Source organism: Dermochelys coriacea, chromosome 3 (assembly GCF_009764565.3).
Source record: "Dermochelys coriacea isolate rDerCor1 chromosome 3, rDerCor1.pri.v4, whole genome shotgun sequence".
Classification (NCBI taxonomy): Eukaryota; Metazoa; Chordata; order Testudines; family Dermochelyidae; genus Dermochelys; species Dermochelys coriacea.
In genome coordinates, this window is record NC_050070.1 from 579,812 (window position 1) to 594,281 (window position 14,470).

At 61.9% G+C, this 14,470-nt stretch overlaps 3 protein-coding genes across 9 annotated transcripts in view; 1 reads left to right on the forward strand and 2 right to left on the reverse strand.

Annotated features, from left to right (window-relative positions):
- IFT172 (intraflagellar transport 172) overlaps nt 1-5,324 on the forward strand; it is a 154,257-nt gene extending 148,933 nt beyond the window's left edge. For all 3 annotated transcript variants that reach the window (XM_038397429.2, XM_043509919.1, XM_038397430.2), the window contains 5 exons: nt 883-942; nt 2,590-2,688; nt 3,387-3,540; nt 4,283-4,374; nt 5,124-5,324. In XM_038397429.2, the coding sequence (XP_038253357.1) occupies nt 883-942; nt 2,590-2,688; nt 3,387-3,540; nt 4,283-4,374; nt 5,124-5,213 (495 nt within the window). In that variant the 3' untranslated portion in view covers nt 5,214-5,324. The remainder of the gene's footprint in view (nt 1-882; nt 943-2,589; nt 2,689-3,386; nt 3,541-4,282; nt 4,375-5,123) is intronic.
- Nucleotides 5,325-6,099: 775 nt separating this feature from the next.
- Nucleotides 6,100-12,143, reverse strand: KRTCAP3 (keratinocyte associated protein 3). Of its 2 annotated transcripts, XM_038397432.2 has the most exons (7): nt 11,987-12,143; nt 11,152-11,336; nt 10,561-10,620; nt 9,089-9,289; nt 8,870-9,004; nt 7,168-7,274; nt 6,606-6,745 (listed from the first exon to the last, which is right to left on the reverse strand). In XM_038397432.2, the coding sequence occupies exons 1-6, from the start codon at nt 12,009-12,011 to the stop codon at nt 7,176-7,178; spliced, it is 705 nt and encodes a 234-aa protein (XP_038253360.1). In that variant the 5' UTR covers nt 12,012-12,143; the 3' UTR covers nt 6,606-6,745; nt 7,168-7,175. The 2 variants fall into 2 exon arrangements, with proteins under 2 accessions (XP_038253361.1, XP_038253360.1); XM_038397433.2 differs by lacking the exon at nt 7,168-7,274 and having other exon boundaries at nt 6,100-6,745.
- A 1,353-nt stretch (nt 12,144-13,496) lies between these two features.
- Nucleotides 13,497-14,470, reverse strand: part of NRBP1 (nuclear receptor binding protein 1) — a 75,781-nt gene continuing 74,807 nt past the window's right edge. For all 4 annotated transcript variants that reach the window (XM_043509921.1, XM_043509920.1, XM_038397435.2 and 1 more), the window contains 3 exons: nt 14,254-14,317; nt 14,120-14,175; nt 13,497-13,763 (listed from right to left, as the gene is read on the reverse strand). In XM_043509921.1, coding sequence (XP_043365856.1) covers nt 13,665-13,763; nt 14,120-14,175; nt 14,254-14,317 — 219 coding nt within the window. In that variant the 3' untranslated portion in view covers nt 13,497-13,664. The remainder of the gene's footprint in view (nt 13,764-14,119; nt 14,176-14,253; nt 14,318-14,470) is intronic.

Sequence of the window (14,470 nt, forward strand, 5' to 3'; positions counted from 1 at the left end):
TTGAGCCCAAGGTCTTGGCAAGATTCCGAAAGGGACTGGGCGTTTATCTGGATTATGTGACTATCCAGCATTACCTGAGCTAGGAAAAAAATGGTGGAAGGAATTTTTAACCTGTTTCAGGGGTTAAGCTTGGCTTGTCAGCGCTTTGTGGTACAGACTGTTTTTTAATTCTGCGTCTGTACAGTGCCTAGTGCCGTGGGAGCCTGGCCCATGAGCAGTGCTGCTAGGCACTGCGTTCATGTCTAGATGCAGTTACTGCACAGCAAACTAGGGGTGTCTGCAGTGCTCTAGCCCACCATGTGCTGACTGTCCCTGGCACCCTGCTTGTGCTTCTGTCTACTCCACTTTACAACAGGAGTAGCTCAAAGCATGCTGGGAACCTTTAGTGCCCGGTGAAGGCACCCAGGGACGGGGAGTTCAGGGCAGGCTAGTGTGCGGTGAGTTCATGCCCCAGCTTGCTGCAAACTCAACAACCACACAAATAAATAATCTGAGCTCTAAGTATGAGCACCCAGGATGAGACCCTCATGGGGGCAGGTTATCACACATCTGCTGCTTTGGGGGACTTATGGTCTCACACCTGCCTCTGATGTAGCTGGGGCTGTGACTTGAGGGGCCTTGAGGCTGAGCAAGCTGGGGATACCGCTGTTCTCTCTGAACCCTGCAGATTCACTCCCCCACAAGCCTTCTTTGCCTCGTTTTCCCCCCGAATCCTGGCTGCTCAGCAAGGCGCAATGCAGGTGCCCCCCTTTGTCCTGCTGAATTATTACTGCTCTTAGTCCAGAGGGCATTTCCCCACATCACTGGTGGGTGGGATTGGCCGGGGCTCCCCAGAGTATCACTTCCCACCACTCACACTCATTCTTGCTTTCTCTGCACTAGGCGGTCGGCTGGGAGAACATGGCATTCATCTTCCTGAACCGATTCCTGGACCTCACAGATGTGAGTAGCGCATCAGGATGAGGGTAAAGGCGGCACAGGGGTGGGTGGCTGTGCTGGTGCCAGCCCACTGGGGGCCCTAAGCAAGGATACTAACAATGAATGCGGGGGGCCTTGAGCTGCTCGGGGCCCTAAGCAATTGCTCAGGCTGCTTACTCCTAACGCTGGCTCTAGGGGGCAGGCTGTTCTGAGTCGGGGGGCTGCAGGGGAGGTGCCTATGGGAAGACAGAGAATGTTCCAGCCCTGCCTCGAGGACCCACAGGGGAGAGCGGGCCCTGTGTTAAGGTGCATCTGGCTGAACACTGCAGGTTGGAAATGGCACAGAGTGAAACCACGGCTTGTACGAGCAAAGCCTGGCTGTGTGTCCGGAGCAGCACGGCCCCTAACCCAAGAGACTTCCAGGCCAGAAGAGCCATGATGTCTGGCATGGAGGTGGCTCTGAACAAGGGAGGGAAGCTGTTCTCATTTCCTGATACTTCAGCTGCTGCCCCTACAAGAACCAAGAAGGAAAGCATCCAGCTCGGCCCTTTCCTTGCACTCCTGTTGGTCCGGCACACAGCAGAGACCCCAGAGCAGCTGGCAAGGAGGGTCACTCAGGTTCCAAACTGCAGCAGCAGCTGCTCGAGTAGTGGTCCTGTGCCTGTTTCCATTCTAACCCTGTACTCCTTAGCAGCAGGGGCCAGTTGTGGGACCCAGTTCCCCGGCACCCTGGCCAAGGGTGTCAGTTGCTGTCCTGTTGGCTGGGACACACTCCATTGAGAATTGAAAGACAGCAGCATTTGATTATAGCTTTATGGAAAATAGGTCTCATAAGAGAAACAACTTCTCATAAGCCTGGCTGCTAAACTTCTGTCAGGGCTGCGGTTTAGTCCTGCTCGACAGGCCATACGAAAATTAACGCAATGCCAAATCAGTAGCACCCATATTAAATGGATTGAACAGGGGCTAGCTAGTGGATGTCAAAAAGTCAATGGGCAGTTGTCATCCAATGGGGGTCGGGGGGTTCTAATGGGATGCTGCCCAGGAGCTGCTCTCAGCTCCATGTTACTCAATATCTTCTTTGAGGATCTGGGAGAAAATATAAAAATCTCTGGTGATAAACCTTACAGCCTACAGAAAATTCGGTAAATCATGATGGGGACACGTGGATTCCACCGAGCGATCTGGCTCCCATCGTAAGCTGGAGGCAGGGCTATTGTAGCTGGATCAGCCCCAGGGTATGAGACAGACAAGGTGGGGGAGGGCATAGCTTGTATTGCACCAAGAGAGCCCTGCACAGAGGTCTTCCTCTGAGGTATCTCAAGTGTAAGCGCCACAGCCTGCATTGCTCCCCCACAGAAGCTGGTCCAATACAAGCTATTCCCTCACCTATTCGTCAGTGTGCTGGGCTCATGTGAACGGAGCTAAATGCCAGGACGTGCCCTTGGAACAGAGAATGTAGGTCCGGCAGGATGGGGCCTGGCTCACGGGGTGGAAGAGCAGGTGACTGCAAGGTCAGGGCTAATGTGAGCCGCTTTTGCCACTCCCAGCGGACACACCCATATCTCCTGGGCCCCTGCTGGGGCCATTGCTGGTGCGGGAGGTTTGGCCTGCCTGGGCTGGCACTGCAGGATGCTGCCCACCCCCACAGCACCTCCCTCTGCCCCCCAGGCCATTGAAGAGGGCACGCTCGACGCCCTGGACCACGTCGACTTCCAGAACACGGACATCCCCTTCGAGGTGCCGCTCCCGGCGCACCAGCACGTGGCTGTGAGTGTCGTCCATGTTCTCCACCTCCCGCTTCCCTCAGCCCCAGGACAGGCAGGGAGTGAGGCAGCAGGGCCCAGCTCTCAGCAGTAAGCGAGGGTGTCCGGGATCTGACGCTCAGCAACAGGAGGAGGGGAGTGCAAGGGAGCAGGCCGCCGGCTCTCAGGACCGGGGAAGTGAGGGACCAGGCCCCCGGCTCTCAGGACCGGGGGAAGTGAGGGACCAGGCCCCCGGCTCTCAGTACCGGGGGAAGTGAGGGAGCAGGGCCCCAGCTCTCAGCACTAGGGGATGACGCAAGGAACCAGTGCCCCAGGTCTCAGAGCCAGGTGAGTGGGGAGAGGGAGGGACCAGGCCCCCAAGTCTAAGGACCAGAGGGTTAGGGGGTTGAGGGGCCAGGCTCCTACCTCTCAGGAACACGGGGGTAGGTGGCTCAAGGGACCAGGGCCCCAGCTCTCAGGACTGAGGGGGTAAGGGAAGCGAGGGATGAGGCCCCAGCTCTCAGGATCAGGTGAGTGGGGGGTGAGTGACCAGCCCCTGCACCCCTCCCAGCTCTCAGGACCAGGCAGGGGACACAAGTGACCAGGACCCCCTCTGTCAGTGGGGGTTCATGATCTGGGGGCCTGACCCCTGCCCTGGTCTCGGGGCCAGGCCAGCTCGCAGGGCAGTTCCCGGAGTCAGCAGTGCTCTCTGCTGCATGGCAGGAGGCGACACGGGAGGAGATCAGGGACTGGGTGCTCACCATGTCCATGGATCAGCGGCTGGAGCAGGTTCTGCCCCGAGATGAGCGGGACACATACGAGGCTTCACTGGTGGCCGCAAGCACGGGCGTGCGCTCCCTGCCTTGCCTGCTCACCGGTGAGTTAGCTCCTAGGGGATGGGGGAGCAGGATTGGGACCCAGGGGGCAGGAATGAGATCTGGGAGCGGCGGATTGGCAGTGGTGGGGAGGTTTGGCACAGAGGAGGAAGGATCAGGACCTGGGGAGTAGGGGGGCAAGATTTGGACCTGGAGGTGCAGGATTGGCAGTGGGGGGGAGAGTTGCAACCTGGGGGGAGGCAGGCTTGGCAGGGGGGACAGGATTGAGAGAGGTTTTGGACCCACGGGGGCAGAATTGGCAATGGGGGGGAGGTTTGGACCCGGGGGGAGGTTTGGGACTGTGGTAGAGGATTGGGACCCGGTGGCAGGTTTGGGCCATGGAGGCGGATTGGTAGTGGGGGGGATTGGGACCTGGGGGAGAGCAGGGTTGGTGGTGGGGAGGTTTGGGACCGTGGAGAAGGATTGGGACCTGGGGGGAGCAGGGTTGGTGGGGAGGAGGTTTGGGCCGGGGGGGTGGAATTGGCAGTAGGGGGCATCAGACACTGGCGAGGGAACTGCAGGCGAAGGCCTTGGGTGTGGGGCAGGGTCCTGGCACCTGGGATCATGGCAGGGGAATTGCTGTGTGTTGGGGCCCCTGCCCCCACATGGCACCTCTGGGTCCCCACGCTGTTGGCTAAGCGCCCGGGCCAGGCTGCTGGGAGTGGTGCCAGCAGGGCTGGGGGGTCAGGCAGGGCTGGGCTCAGCCCAGCTTGGCCCCGCTCAGCGGCGTCTGTCTGTGGCCAGGCTACCCCGTGCTGAGGAACAAGGTCGAGTTCAAGCGGCCTGGGAAAGAAGCCAACAAAGACACATGGAACAAATTTCTGATGGCAGTCAAGGTGAGGGGGGGGCAGGGCCTGTCTTCATGGGATGGGCTCAGCACCCAGCACAGATGTGGGGGCAGGACCTGTCCTCATGGGAGGGGCTCAGCGCCCAGCACTGGGGTGAGAGCAGGGCCTGTCTTCATGGGAGGGGCCCAGCACGGGGCTGGGGGCACAGGACAAGGCAGTGACTCTGGCTCACTCACAGGCCTGTGCCTCCTGGGAGGGAGAATGGGGGGGGGGGGTCAGTCATTCACCACCACCCCCCGCCCAGTGCTTCTGAGCTGCAACAAAGGGCAGGGGGTCCAGGGGCATTGGCTCCCCACGAGGGGAACTGGCTGGGCCCAGCAGGGGAAGCGGTGGCTGGGTTCAGCCCCTGGACGGGGGCTCAGCCTGGCCCAGGCACACCTCAGGTGAACATCCCCCAGCGTTACACAGCCCCCATGTGCCTTATCCTGCTGGGTTCCCCCCTTTCCCAGACCCTGCCCCATGCTCACCCCCAGTGGGCCCCAGGGACCAGGGCTGTGCCCCACCCTGCTCCAGTCCAAGGGACGGGCTCCTGGCTGCCCTAGTGTAGCAATGCCCCCACCTTGGGGGCAGAAGGCATGTGAGGTAGGGGGGCTGGGCCCAGCTGCTGCCTGGTCAGGCACTGCTCGGGGGCTGGGCTCACATTGTCCCCCAGGAGGGAGTGGGAGGATGCGCTGAATCCCCCAAGCCTGGGTGGCTTCGCGCAGCCTGTGCCCAGCACCTGCTCTTCTCTCTTGCAGACGTCCCATAGCCCCGTGTGCCAAGACGTGCTCAAGTTCATCGGCCAGTGGTCTGGGGGGCTGCCGAGCAGCAGCCTCTCCTTCCAATGAGCGTGGCAGTGCCCTGGGCCGGCCGCCAGGGCTGAGTGGGGGCCGCGCCTCCCCTGCCCCCTCCCTGCTCCCCATTAAAGTAGGCTGTGGAACCCCAGCTCTGATCCTGGATCCCGTGTCCGGCCCTGCTTGCGAGTCCTGCGCTTCCCCTGGGAGTGGGCAGCATCCCATTGCCTCCAGCCAGGCAGCGGGTGAGCACAGGACCCCGATACAGGCTCGCATCACCTGGAGGGCCCTGAAGTGACGGGGCTCAGGCCAGGCTCAGAGCAACCAAGAACGAGCACAGGGGCCCTGCCCTCCAGGGCTACCACTTGCGGCGTAGGGTAGGCTGGGCCCTTCCGCTGCCTGGGGGATGCAAGTGCATGGGGATGATTGGGCGCCGAGCAGCAGGCCCCAACTGTGCAAGCAGAGTGTCCAGCACCCCACATCTTCCTCTAGGGCTGAGACCCCCCCAGAACAGTGAGCACGGGCACAATGGCAGGACCGAGCAAGCTGGTGAGCAACGGGCTGGCCCCAGAGAGAGAGTCCTTCCCCCCACCATGGCCCCAGTGCCAGGCTCCTCCCCTTTCTTCAATGCTCCACCCACTGTAGGCTCCACCCCTTGCAAGGTTCCTCCCCCCTAAACACCCCCACCCCCACTGCCAGGCCTCTCCCTTCTCTACGTACACCAGTCCCATTGCCATGCTCCCCCCCTTCTACACACAGACCCACCCACAGCCAGACTCCTCTCCCTGCTATACTGACCCCAGTTACAACCTGCTTCCCATTGCGGCTCAGCCCCCCCCCCCCCCGGAGGACAGCCAAGGGCTGTACCCAGTGGCTCTCTCGCTTGCAGCCCGATCACCCAGGCTCAGGGAGTCACTTGGGGAACCAGGTCCCAAACCACTGAAAGTTTATTAACCATGTTTATTCGGATGGTGCTTGAGGGCCAGCCAAGCCCTGTGTGCTAGATGCAGTACAGCCCCAGAGCCCTGGCCTGTCCTAGTGCCACAGACTTGCCGGGGCCTGGGGCCTAGCACACCCGCAGCGTGCCAGGGTGAGGGCCGGTTCATGCCATGGCTGGGTGTGTGAGTGGGAAGGGGGCGAGCTAAGGGGCAAGTGTGGAGTGAGGCTGAGGGGAAGAGTTGGAGGGAGGGGTGCTGAGAAAGGCCAGTCCCACCTGCAGTGAGGTCACTGGCTGTCCAGATGTCCCTGCCCCTCCCTGCTGGTCTCTCTGGCAGGATCCCTTCCCCCATGGCCATATGGGGGTGGGAATGCAGCACAGCATGGTGGGAAGACCCCCAGGAGGGCTGGCAGCAGCAGGACTGGCACACTCATGACACGAGGGGGACAGCCACGGGCACCCTGATACCAGCAGGGCCCTGCCACAGTGGATGAGAGCCTGCTCCCCAAGGAACAGTCTGCAGAGAGGGGCAGCCGCCCCCTCCCTCCTGGCCCTGTGTTCTGCCTCTCCCATGGGGCTGCATCAGCATGAGGGCACTTCACTCACCCCGCTCCCAGCTGATGTCGCCGGGGGGTTCCTGGAGCAGCACCTGCAAGAGAAAGAAACTGTCCAGCTGTGGTGGCTGCAGACTCCTGAATCCTGTGGCCCTGCGGGGGCAGCACCATGGGACTCCTGCAGACCAGGAATGGGGCCCTGCCGGGCGGCGGTACCACGGGACTCGGAGCCCCGGCGTGGGCCAGGTGGGGGCGGTACCACGGGACTCGGAGCCCCGGCGTGGGCCGGGAGGGGGCGGTACCACGGGACTCGGAGCCCTGGTGTGGGCCAGGAATGGGGCCCTGCCCAGCCAGGAGGGGGAGTGACAGGGTACCCAGTGCCTGGACGGAAGTTGCACCGGGTTAAGCAGCTCCTAGCCAGGCTGGGCTGGACAGTCAGAGACCCAACAACCCAGCAGGTTCCCCCTTGTGCCCCATTCCCTCTGCTGGGCCAGGTGGTGCCACACACTCCCCTCACCTCTGCCCCTAGGTCGTGGCCCCGTCCACCACAGCCAGCAGCTGGCACAGCTCTTGCTTGTGCCGGTCCTCAGATGCCTCCTCCTTTGTTGCCATCTCTTCCTCCAGCTGGGAAGGAATGCAGAGGCCTGAGCGAGGCACCCAGGGCAGCAGCGCCCCAGGGGAGTGCGGTGCCAGGGCTGGGGCAGGGACTGAACCCCCAGGGAGGTGTGCAGGGGTTATAAGAACGGCCAAACGGGCAGACCAAAGGGCCACCTAGCGCAGTCTCCAGTTCCCACAGCGGCAAGTGCCTGGTGCCCAGGTTCTCAACTAGGGGTTTGGGGCCCACTGTGGGGCCGTGAGCATGTTTCAGGGGGTCCATCAAGCAGGGCTGGCATTAGACTTGCTGGGGCCCAGGGCAGAAAGCCAAAACCCCACCATGCAGGGCTCCAAGTCCTGCCACCTGGGGCTGAAGCCAAAGCCTGAGCAACTTAGCTTCGCAGGGCCCCCTGTGGCATGAGGCACCAGGAAATTGCCCTGCTTGCTACATGCCGGCCCTGGCTTTTATATACAGAAAAACAGTTGTTGTGGGCCATTGAGTTTTTAATAGCATGGGGGGGGGGTTCAGAAAGAAAAAGCTTGACAACCCCTGCCCCAGAGGGAATGAACAGGGTAGTTTGTCAAGTGATCCACCCCATGGTCCAGTCCCAGCTTCTGGAAGGCACAAGGTGAGGGACACCCAGAGCATGTGATTGTGTCTTTGCCCATCCTGGCTAATAGCCATTGATGGATCTACCCTCTGTGAATTTGAGTCTTTTTTCAGCTCAGTTATACCTTTGGCCTTCCCAACATCCACGGGCAATGAGTTCCACAAGTTGTGCGTTGTGTGAAGAAATACTTTCATTAGTTCGTTTTAAACTTGTTGTCTGTTAATGTCATTGGGTGACGCCCAGTTGTTGGTTTATGAGAAGGAGTAAATAACACTTCCTTTCTTTACTTTTCCACACCAGTCATGCTTTTAGAGACGTCAATCAGAACCCCCCTTAGCTGTCTCTTTTCCAAGCTGAAAGGTCCCAGTCTGATTAATCTCTCCTCATACGGAAACTGTTCCAGACCCCTCATCATTTTTGTTGCCATTTTCTGAACCTTTTCCAATTCCAATAGATCTGTTTTGAGATGGGGCAACCACATCTGCACACAGTATTCAAGATGTAAGCGTCCCATGGATTTATACAGTGGCATTATGACATCTTCTGTCTCATTATCTATCCCCTTCCTAACGGGTCCCACCATTCTGTTAGCTGGTTTGACAGCCGCTGCGCATCGAGTGGATTTTTTCAGGGTTGGAGCTGGATGAGCAATGTCACATGCTGCTGTGTGGGCAGAGCATGGGGGATAGATGAGGGACAGCCCCTCTATCAGCCCTGGGGAGACACCCCTGGCTCTGCACTGCAATCTGGACCCTCCCACCCCAAAACCCATACATATCTGGCCTTGGACCCCCCACAACCCCATGTTTGCTCTGGCTCCTCATGCCCTTCACACCCGAGGGGGGTGCAGACCTCTCAATGGGTGTTGGGGACACAACCCCTGGGACGCTGTGCTCAAGGTTACAGCAGCTGAATCTGTCTGGTGCACCGAATGGGGAGAGCCCCACCCCCCCGAGAGAGAGTCTCTGGCAGGGCAAGGGGCAGAAGGGGGCAGTTCTGGCTGGAACCTCTGACCTGCTGGCGGATGTAGGTGCCTGCACAGGGACCGATGTCGCGGAGGATCAGGGACACCACACAGCACCTGCCGGAAAGCGCAGCTTCCACCGCAGCCATCACCATGGAGGGGAACCAGAGCGCCAGCGCTGTGTCCTGTGGGGTGTGCAGTCAGGTCAGGGCATGCAGGAGGGGGGCATGCAGGGAGCAGGGGGAGCCCAGCCCACCGGGGGGACTCACGTAGATGCGGGTGGTGTCGAAGGGGCAGTCATTGGTGGCTATGGCAGCCCGGGCGTCGGCTGGAAGGGCGGAGCTGTTGCATCCTACAACCAGGCGGTGCCCCCTGCTGGCGATGGTGAGGGAGATGGCCAGGGCCAAGCCCAAGCTGCAGGCAGCAGAGAGCAGGCAGTTCAGCAGCGAGACGCACAGCAAGGCCCAGTGCTGTAGGCAGAGACCAGAGCTGGTGGGTAGGAGGCCGGGCAGCCATGGGGCATAGCCCCACCCCCCCCGCAATGGGCCACTCACCAGCTCCAGCAGCCCAGGGGTGAAGTGGGCAGCAGTTTTGGGCCCCACACGCCCAAGCAGGGACCCCTCCCATTGCACAAGGAGCTTCCTCCAGCAACTGGAGCAGGTGCTCCCAGACAAACGTTTCTCTGGACCTCACACATCTCCCTGCACCCCAGGTCCTTGCAGCCCCACCCGTGTCCATGTGAAGTTGCAGGGGTCAGGGTCTCCCCTGCCTCGCCTGCTCCAGTGCTAACTGATCCCAACACTAATGAGCACTTGTGCCTGGCAGCCATTGCCCTGGCCTCAGCTCTTGGCAGCCCCTTCCCCCACCCCCCAGTGACTGCGCCTGGCACTGTCCTCTGTGCTTACAGCTGGTGTCAGACGCGCCCTTTTCCAGCCTAGCCATGGGGAGGGCTTGACACAAACCCTGGGTGCCCTCTGCATGTGGCCATTCCTCGCCCCTCTGCCTCCTAATGCCCTAAGGCCCCGCTTCTGCGCCTGGCTTTCCCTTGGGGACGGGCCGTCCTGCACCGAGCCAATGCTAGTGTCTGAGCCAAGACACCTGCATTACAGCCATGCTGCACAGCGCAGTCACTGCCTCATGCAATGGGGTGGACGGACCTGCCTCCCTGGCTTGTGTCAAGGGCTGTGGGGTTGCCTGTTAGTGCTTGGTGGCAGGGAGTGGCTGTCATATATTTACGCAGCAGCACAAGGTGGGGCCTTGTCCTCAGCTGGGGAGAGCAGGGAGTGCCTGGCACGGGCTGGGGAGGCCTTACTCAGCCAGGGGAGGTCTGTGCAGAGCCCAGCACCAGGGGCCTGAACTTCAGCCTGGCATGTGGGGGCTGGGGGCTTGGGAGGGCTGCGTGCACCTGGCATGGGAGGAGACAGGGACAGGGAGCAGCTTGAATAGAAAGAGCTGGGGCCTTATCTGCAGCAGGTGTGGCCTGCTGAGGACATAGCTGAAAGCAGGCCTGGCCCACACAGCAGGAGACAGGCACCTCAGAGAGCAAGGTCCAGGGAGTGGCTGCTGCAGGAGCTGGGCCACAGCCCTGAATGCTGCTTCCTACCCGAACTCAGCCACCCCCGAGGCTGTGACTCCAACATTGTCCCCCGTCCCCTGGCTGTGACCCCAGCATTGGCCTTCGCTCCACCTGGCCCTGCAGCCCTCCCAGCTCTCAGGCCCCTGCTCCCCAGGGCTCACTCACCAGGGCTGCCTTGAGGAGGTTCCGGGACACCAAGATGGCCACAATCCCAGCAGTGATGCTCTAGGGAAAGATGGGGGGAAGGGTTAGTCCTTTCCCCAGTGCATGCCCCCCCTGCAGCTGCCCCAGACCCAGTGGCTGGTCCCTGGGGCATAGCAAGCAAAAGCATTGTTCAATCAGGGGCCCTATGGCCCAGAAACAGCCACACCCCTGCTCTGAACCTGGGGTTTGGGTGGAAGGGGGCAGGACTGGAATCGCTGATGTCTCACTGCAGTAGTGATTCTGCTTTCTGTTCCTTGCACTGGCCCAGTGGTGCCAGCATTGGCCTCAATTCCCCACCCCCTAGCTCCAGTTTCTAGCTGCAGGGGAGGCGCTGCCGGGGCTCAGCTGCCCAGCACTTGTCTCTCTCTGGGGTCGGCAGGCAAGTGCTGCCGTGTCCCTGCAGGCTCAGGGCCCTGCCAGCTCACCGGGCACATCGCTAGGAGATCAGCAGACCCCACAGTGCCTGTAGGGGCTCATGCAGGCAGCTGGAGCCCCAGGGGACACCGGGGCTACTGGTGCTGGAGCAGGACCGGCCGGTGGGGCCTCACTCACCAGCAGCCCAGAGCCGACGGAGATGACGTTGGCGGTTGTGTACTCGGAGGTGACCGTGCGCTCAGGGTTGGCCACATGGCGCAGGACTGTGCCGTGCACAATGGCACCCAGGATGAAGTTCAAGTGGCCCAGGATGATCAGAGTAATGCCAGAACGCATGAGACGCTGGGGTCCGTGCCCCAAGTCTGTAAGAGAGGCAGGCATCAGGCACCGGAGGGGGGCTTGTACCACTGGGGGCAATGGAGAGAATCACACACTGCATAAGGGCCTAGTACCTCCAAGTGTCAATGGGCATCGGGGGAGAGGGTACCCAAGTGTGCTCTGGGGGGGTCATGCATTGCGGGGGAGAGGGTACCCGAGTGCAATGGGTGGAAAATCACACATGGCATGGGGGGAGGGTATCTGAATGTGGGGGGGATCACACACGACATGGGGGGAGGTTATGAGAGTGGGGGGGGGTCACACATGGCATGGGGGGGTGTGCAATGGGGGGGAGGCACCTGAGTGTGCAATGGGGGGTTACATATGGAGGGGGGGAGGGTACCCAAGTGTGCACTGGGGGGTCACACATGACAGGGGGAAAGGTACCAGAATGTGCACTGGGGGGTCACGCAGGTGGGGCGAAAGGAACCTGAGTGTGCACTGGGGGGTCACGCACGGCGGGGGGGAGGCACCCGAGTGTGCACTGAGGGGGTCACGCACGGCGGGGGGGAGGCACCTGAGTGTGCTCTGGGGGGGGTCACGCACGGCAGTGGCGGGAATCTGCCCGTAAGGGAGATGGGTGTTTGGGGGGGGTTCGACGAAGGCCCCCCCCCGAACGGGCTCCGGGACTCACCGAACCCGCAGCGGCCGCAGCCCATCCCGCCGGTTCCGGGCTCCGTCACCGCCCCGCCGGCAGCCACAGGCCCAGCCCGGATCGGCCTCACAGCCCGGCGCGGAACCCAGGAGTCCGGCCCGACCCCGCCCCGCCCCCGCGCGGAACCCAGGAGTCCGGCCCGACCCCGCCCCGCCCCCGCGCGGAACCCAGGAGTCCGGCCCCGCCCCGCCCGGAACCCAGGAGTCCGGCCCCGCCCCGCCCCCGCGCGGAACCCAGGAGTCCGGCCCCGCCCCGCCCGGAACCCAGGAGTCCGGCCCCGCCCCGCCCCCGCGCGGAACCCAGGAGTCCGGCCTCCCGGCCGAACGATTGATTCCGGGGGGGGCCGCTTCTCTCCACCTTCCCCTCCGAGGCCGGCGAGCCCGGGCCTGGGGTCCCGCTCCGAGTTCAGGCCCCGGCAGCGCTGGGGGGAAGGAGCCGCCCCCTCCCTTTGGCGGCTGCTCCACGCGTGCCCGGAGCCCCCTTAGCGCCTGGGGGGAGGGTCGATGCCCCCCATTAGGCCCCTCCAGGTTCCGAGCCCTGGTTGAGGCATCAGCCTCCAGGGCTGCCCCCGTCCCCCTTGGGCCCCCCGCCCCAGACAGGGCCCAGCCCCAGGGCGGAGGTAGCCGGCAGGGGCCCGCACACATGGCTAAGAGGCAATATTTACTTATTTACAAAACAGTTTATTAAAAATAGGAAACGATAGAAACTAGACCCAGGAGGCTCCGGGGACAGAGGCAGCTGCCAGGGCAGAGGCCCCAGCTCCTGGGGAAGGGGCTGCAGTAGGAGCAGAGTGGGTAGGAACAGGCCCGGCTCAGGGGACTGGGAGCAGGGCTCAGGGCCCCCCACCCCTCCAGGGAGACGTGGGGCAGAACTGGTGCAGGAAGTCCATGAACGCCAGGGGAAGCAGTGACTACAGCTACCCCTCCCCACCCGCAGGGCCCAGTCTCGTAGCGGGGGGGCTCCAGTGCCAGCAGGGGGAAGAGCAGCACCCATGTGCCCCTCCCGCAAGAGTGCTAGGAGGTACCCGAGAGTGCTGCAAGCACCTGCTCCCAACTCCAACCCCAACCCCAACCCTGCCCAGCTCGCTCCAGGTCCAGGAGAGCAGTAACGGCCCCTGCCCCAGGGCTCCAGCACAGCCTCGGCCAAGCTGCTGTGTAACACACGTAAACAAGAGGGATAGAGAGCCGCAGGGTGAAGCGCCAAGGGGCTGCTTGTGGCAAGGGTGAGCAGGGTGCTTTGCAGAACTCCCTCACCTCTGCCCCAGGGGCAGAGTACAGTACAGTGCTAGAGGCAGATGCCAGATGTGGTGCACATGGGGGTAGGGGGCTCCCCTCTTTTCTACCTTTAAATAAAAAGATTTCTGTCCTGTGCAAAAGAAAACCCACCAAACTTTGTACAGTTCCAACAGACCAAATACCATGCACATTCCCACGGCCCGGCTGGCCACGCCGCCCCACACAATCCCAACAAAACACGGCTGAAATAATACTGACTCGCAAAGTCCCCTTTAATAGGCAGGCAGGGCAGACTGTCGCTGGGCCTGGCGACGGCACATGCAGGATGAGCTTCCAAGCGCAGCGTCTAGGGTCTCGCTGGTGCCCTACCCAGATGGACAGACTCTGAAAAGGGTCATGGGCTGGCCAGCTTGGAGGGGCTGCTAGGACGACACGGTCACCGCCGTCAGGGCTCCAGTCCGGGCATAGAAGAACTTGCTGAACGCCTCTTCAAGTAAACAGGTGAGTCTGTTCTGGTCGGCCTAGGGACAGCAGAGCAGTGAGCAGCGCGACTCTGCACACCAGGCAGCACCAGCTGGCGCCCCCCGGGCAGGCAGAGGGCAGGGTCAGGCAAGCTGGGCCATAGGCCTGACCAAGCCCACATCTGAGAGACGGGGGTAGAGGGAGCAGCAGGAGCCTGGCCCTGGGAAGGGGAAGACTGGTAGAGACGGCTGGACAAGGAACCCTGTAGCCTGTGTGCTGAGGGGAGGAGCAGCGCCCAAGCACAGCTATGTGAGGAAAAGGGGCTGGCAAAGGAATAAGCTTGGGGAGGTGTGTGGGGGGGGACCCCATGCGGCCAACTCCCCCTCGTGCCAGCAGGTGTGAGACAGTAGCTCACCTCACTGATGAACCCCAGCTGTACCAGCTCAGCCGCCAGCTCCTGGATATTGTCATCTACAACAGAGAGGAGGAGTGAGTCCTGGACTCGGGGGACGCCCCACAGCCCAGGGGAGGGGAAGGGCAGGTACTTACTGGGCAGTAAGTCACAGCTCAAGTGTCGATTCAATTTGTCTTCCAGTTTCAGCAGCAGCGTCAGCTGCAGGAGAAAGGTGAGCATGAGAAGGAGCCGCAATTCCTGCATGATCTGGGGGGCTGCCACAGCCCAGGTGGCCCCTGCCCTTTACTCCCCACCCTGCCCCCCTCTGTACTTAGAGCAGTGCCTGGAGCAGGCCCTGTACAACCCCCTCAG

What these genes read in the sequence shown, in the direction of transcription:
- KRTCAP3 (XM_038397432.2), bottom strand. Translation starts at nt 12,011, where the DNA reads ATGGGCTGCGGCCGCTGCGGGTTCG. An exon ending in CCGTCGGCTCTGGGCTGCTG is followed by an intron (nt 10,621 to 11,151) that starts GTGAGTGAGGCC and finishes ATCTTTCCCTAG; the next exon opens with AGCATCACTGCTGGGATTGT. An exon ending in TCGACACCACCCGCATCTAC is followed by an intron (nt 9,005 to 9,088) that starts GTGAGTCCCCCC and finishes CACACCCCACAG; the next exon opens with GACACAGCGCTGGCGCTCTG.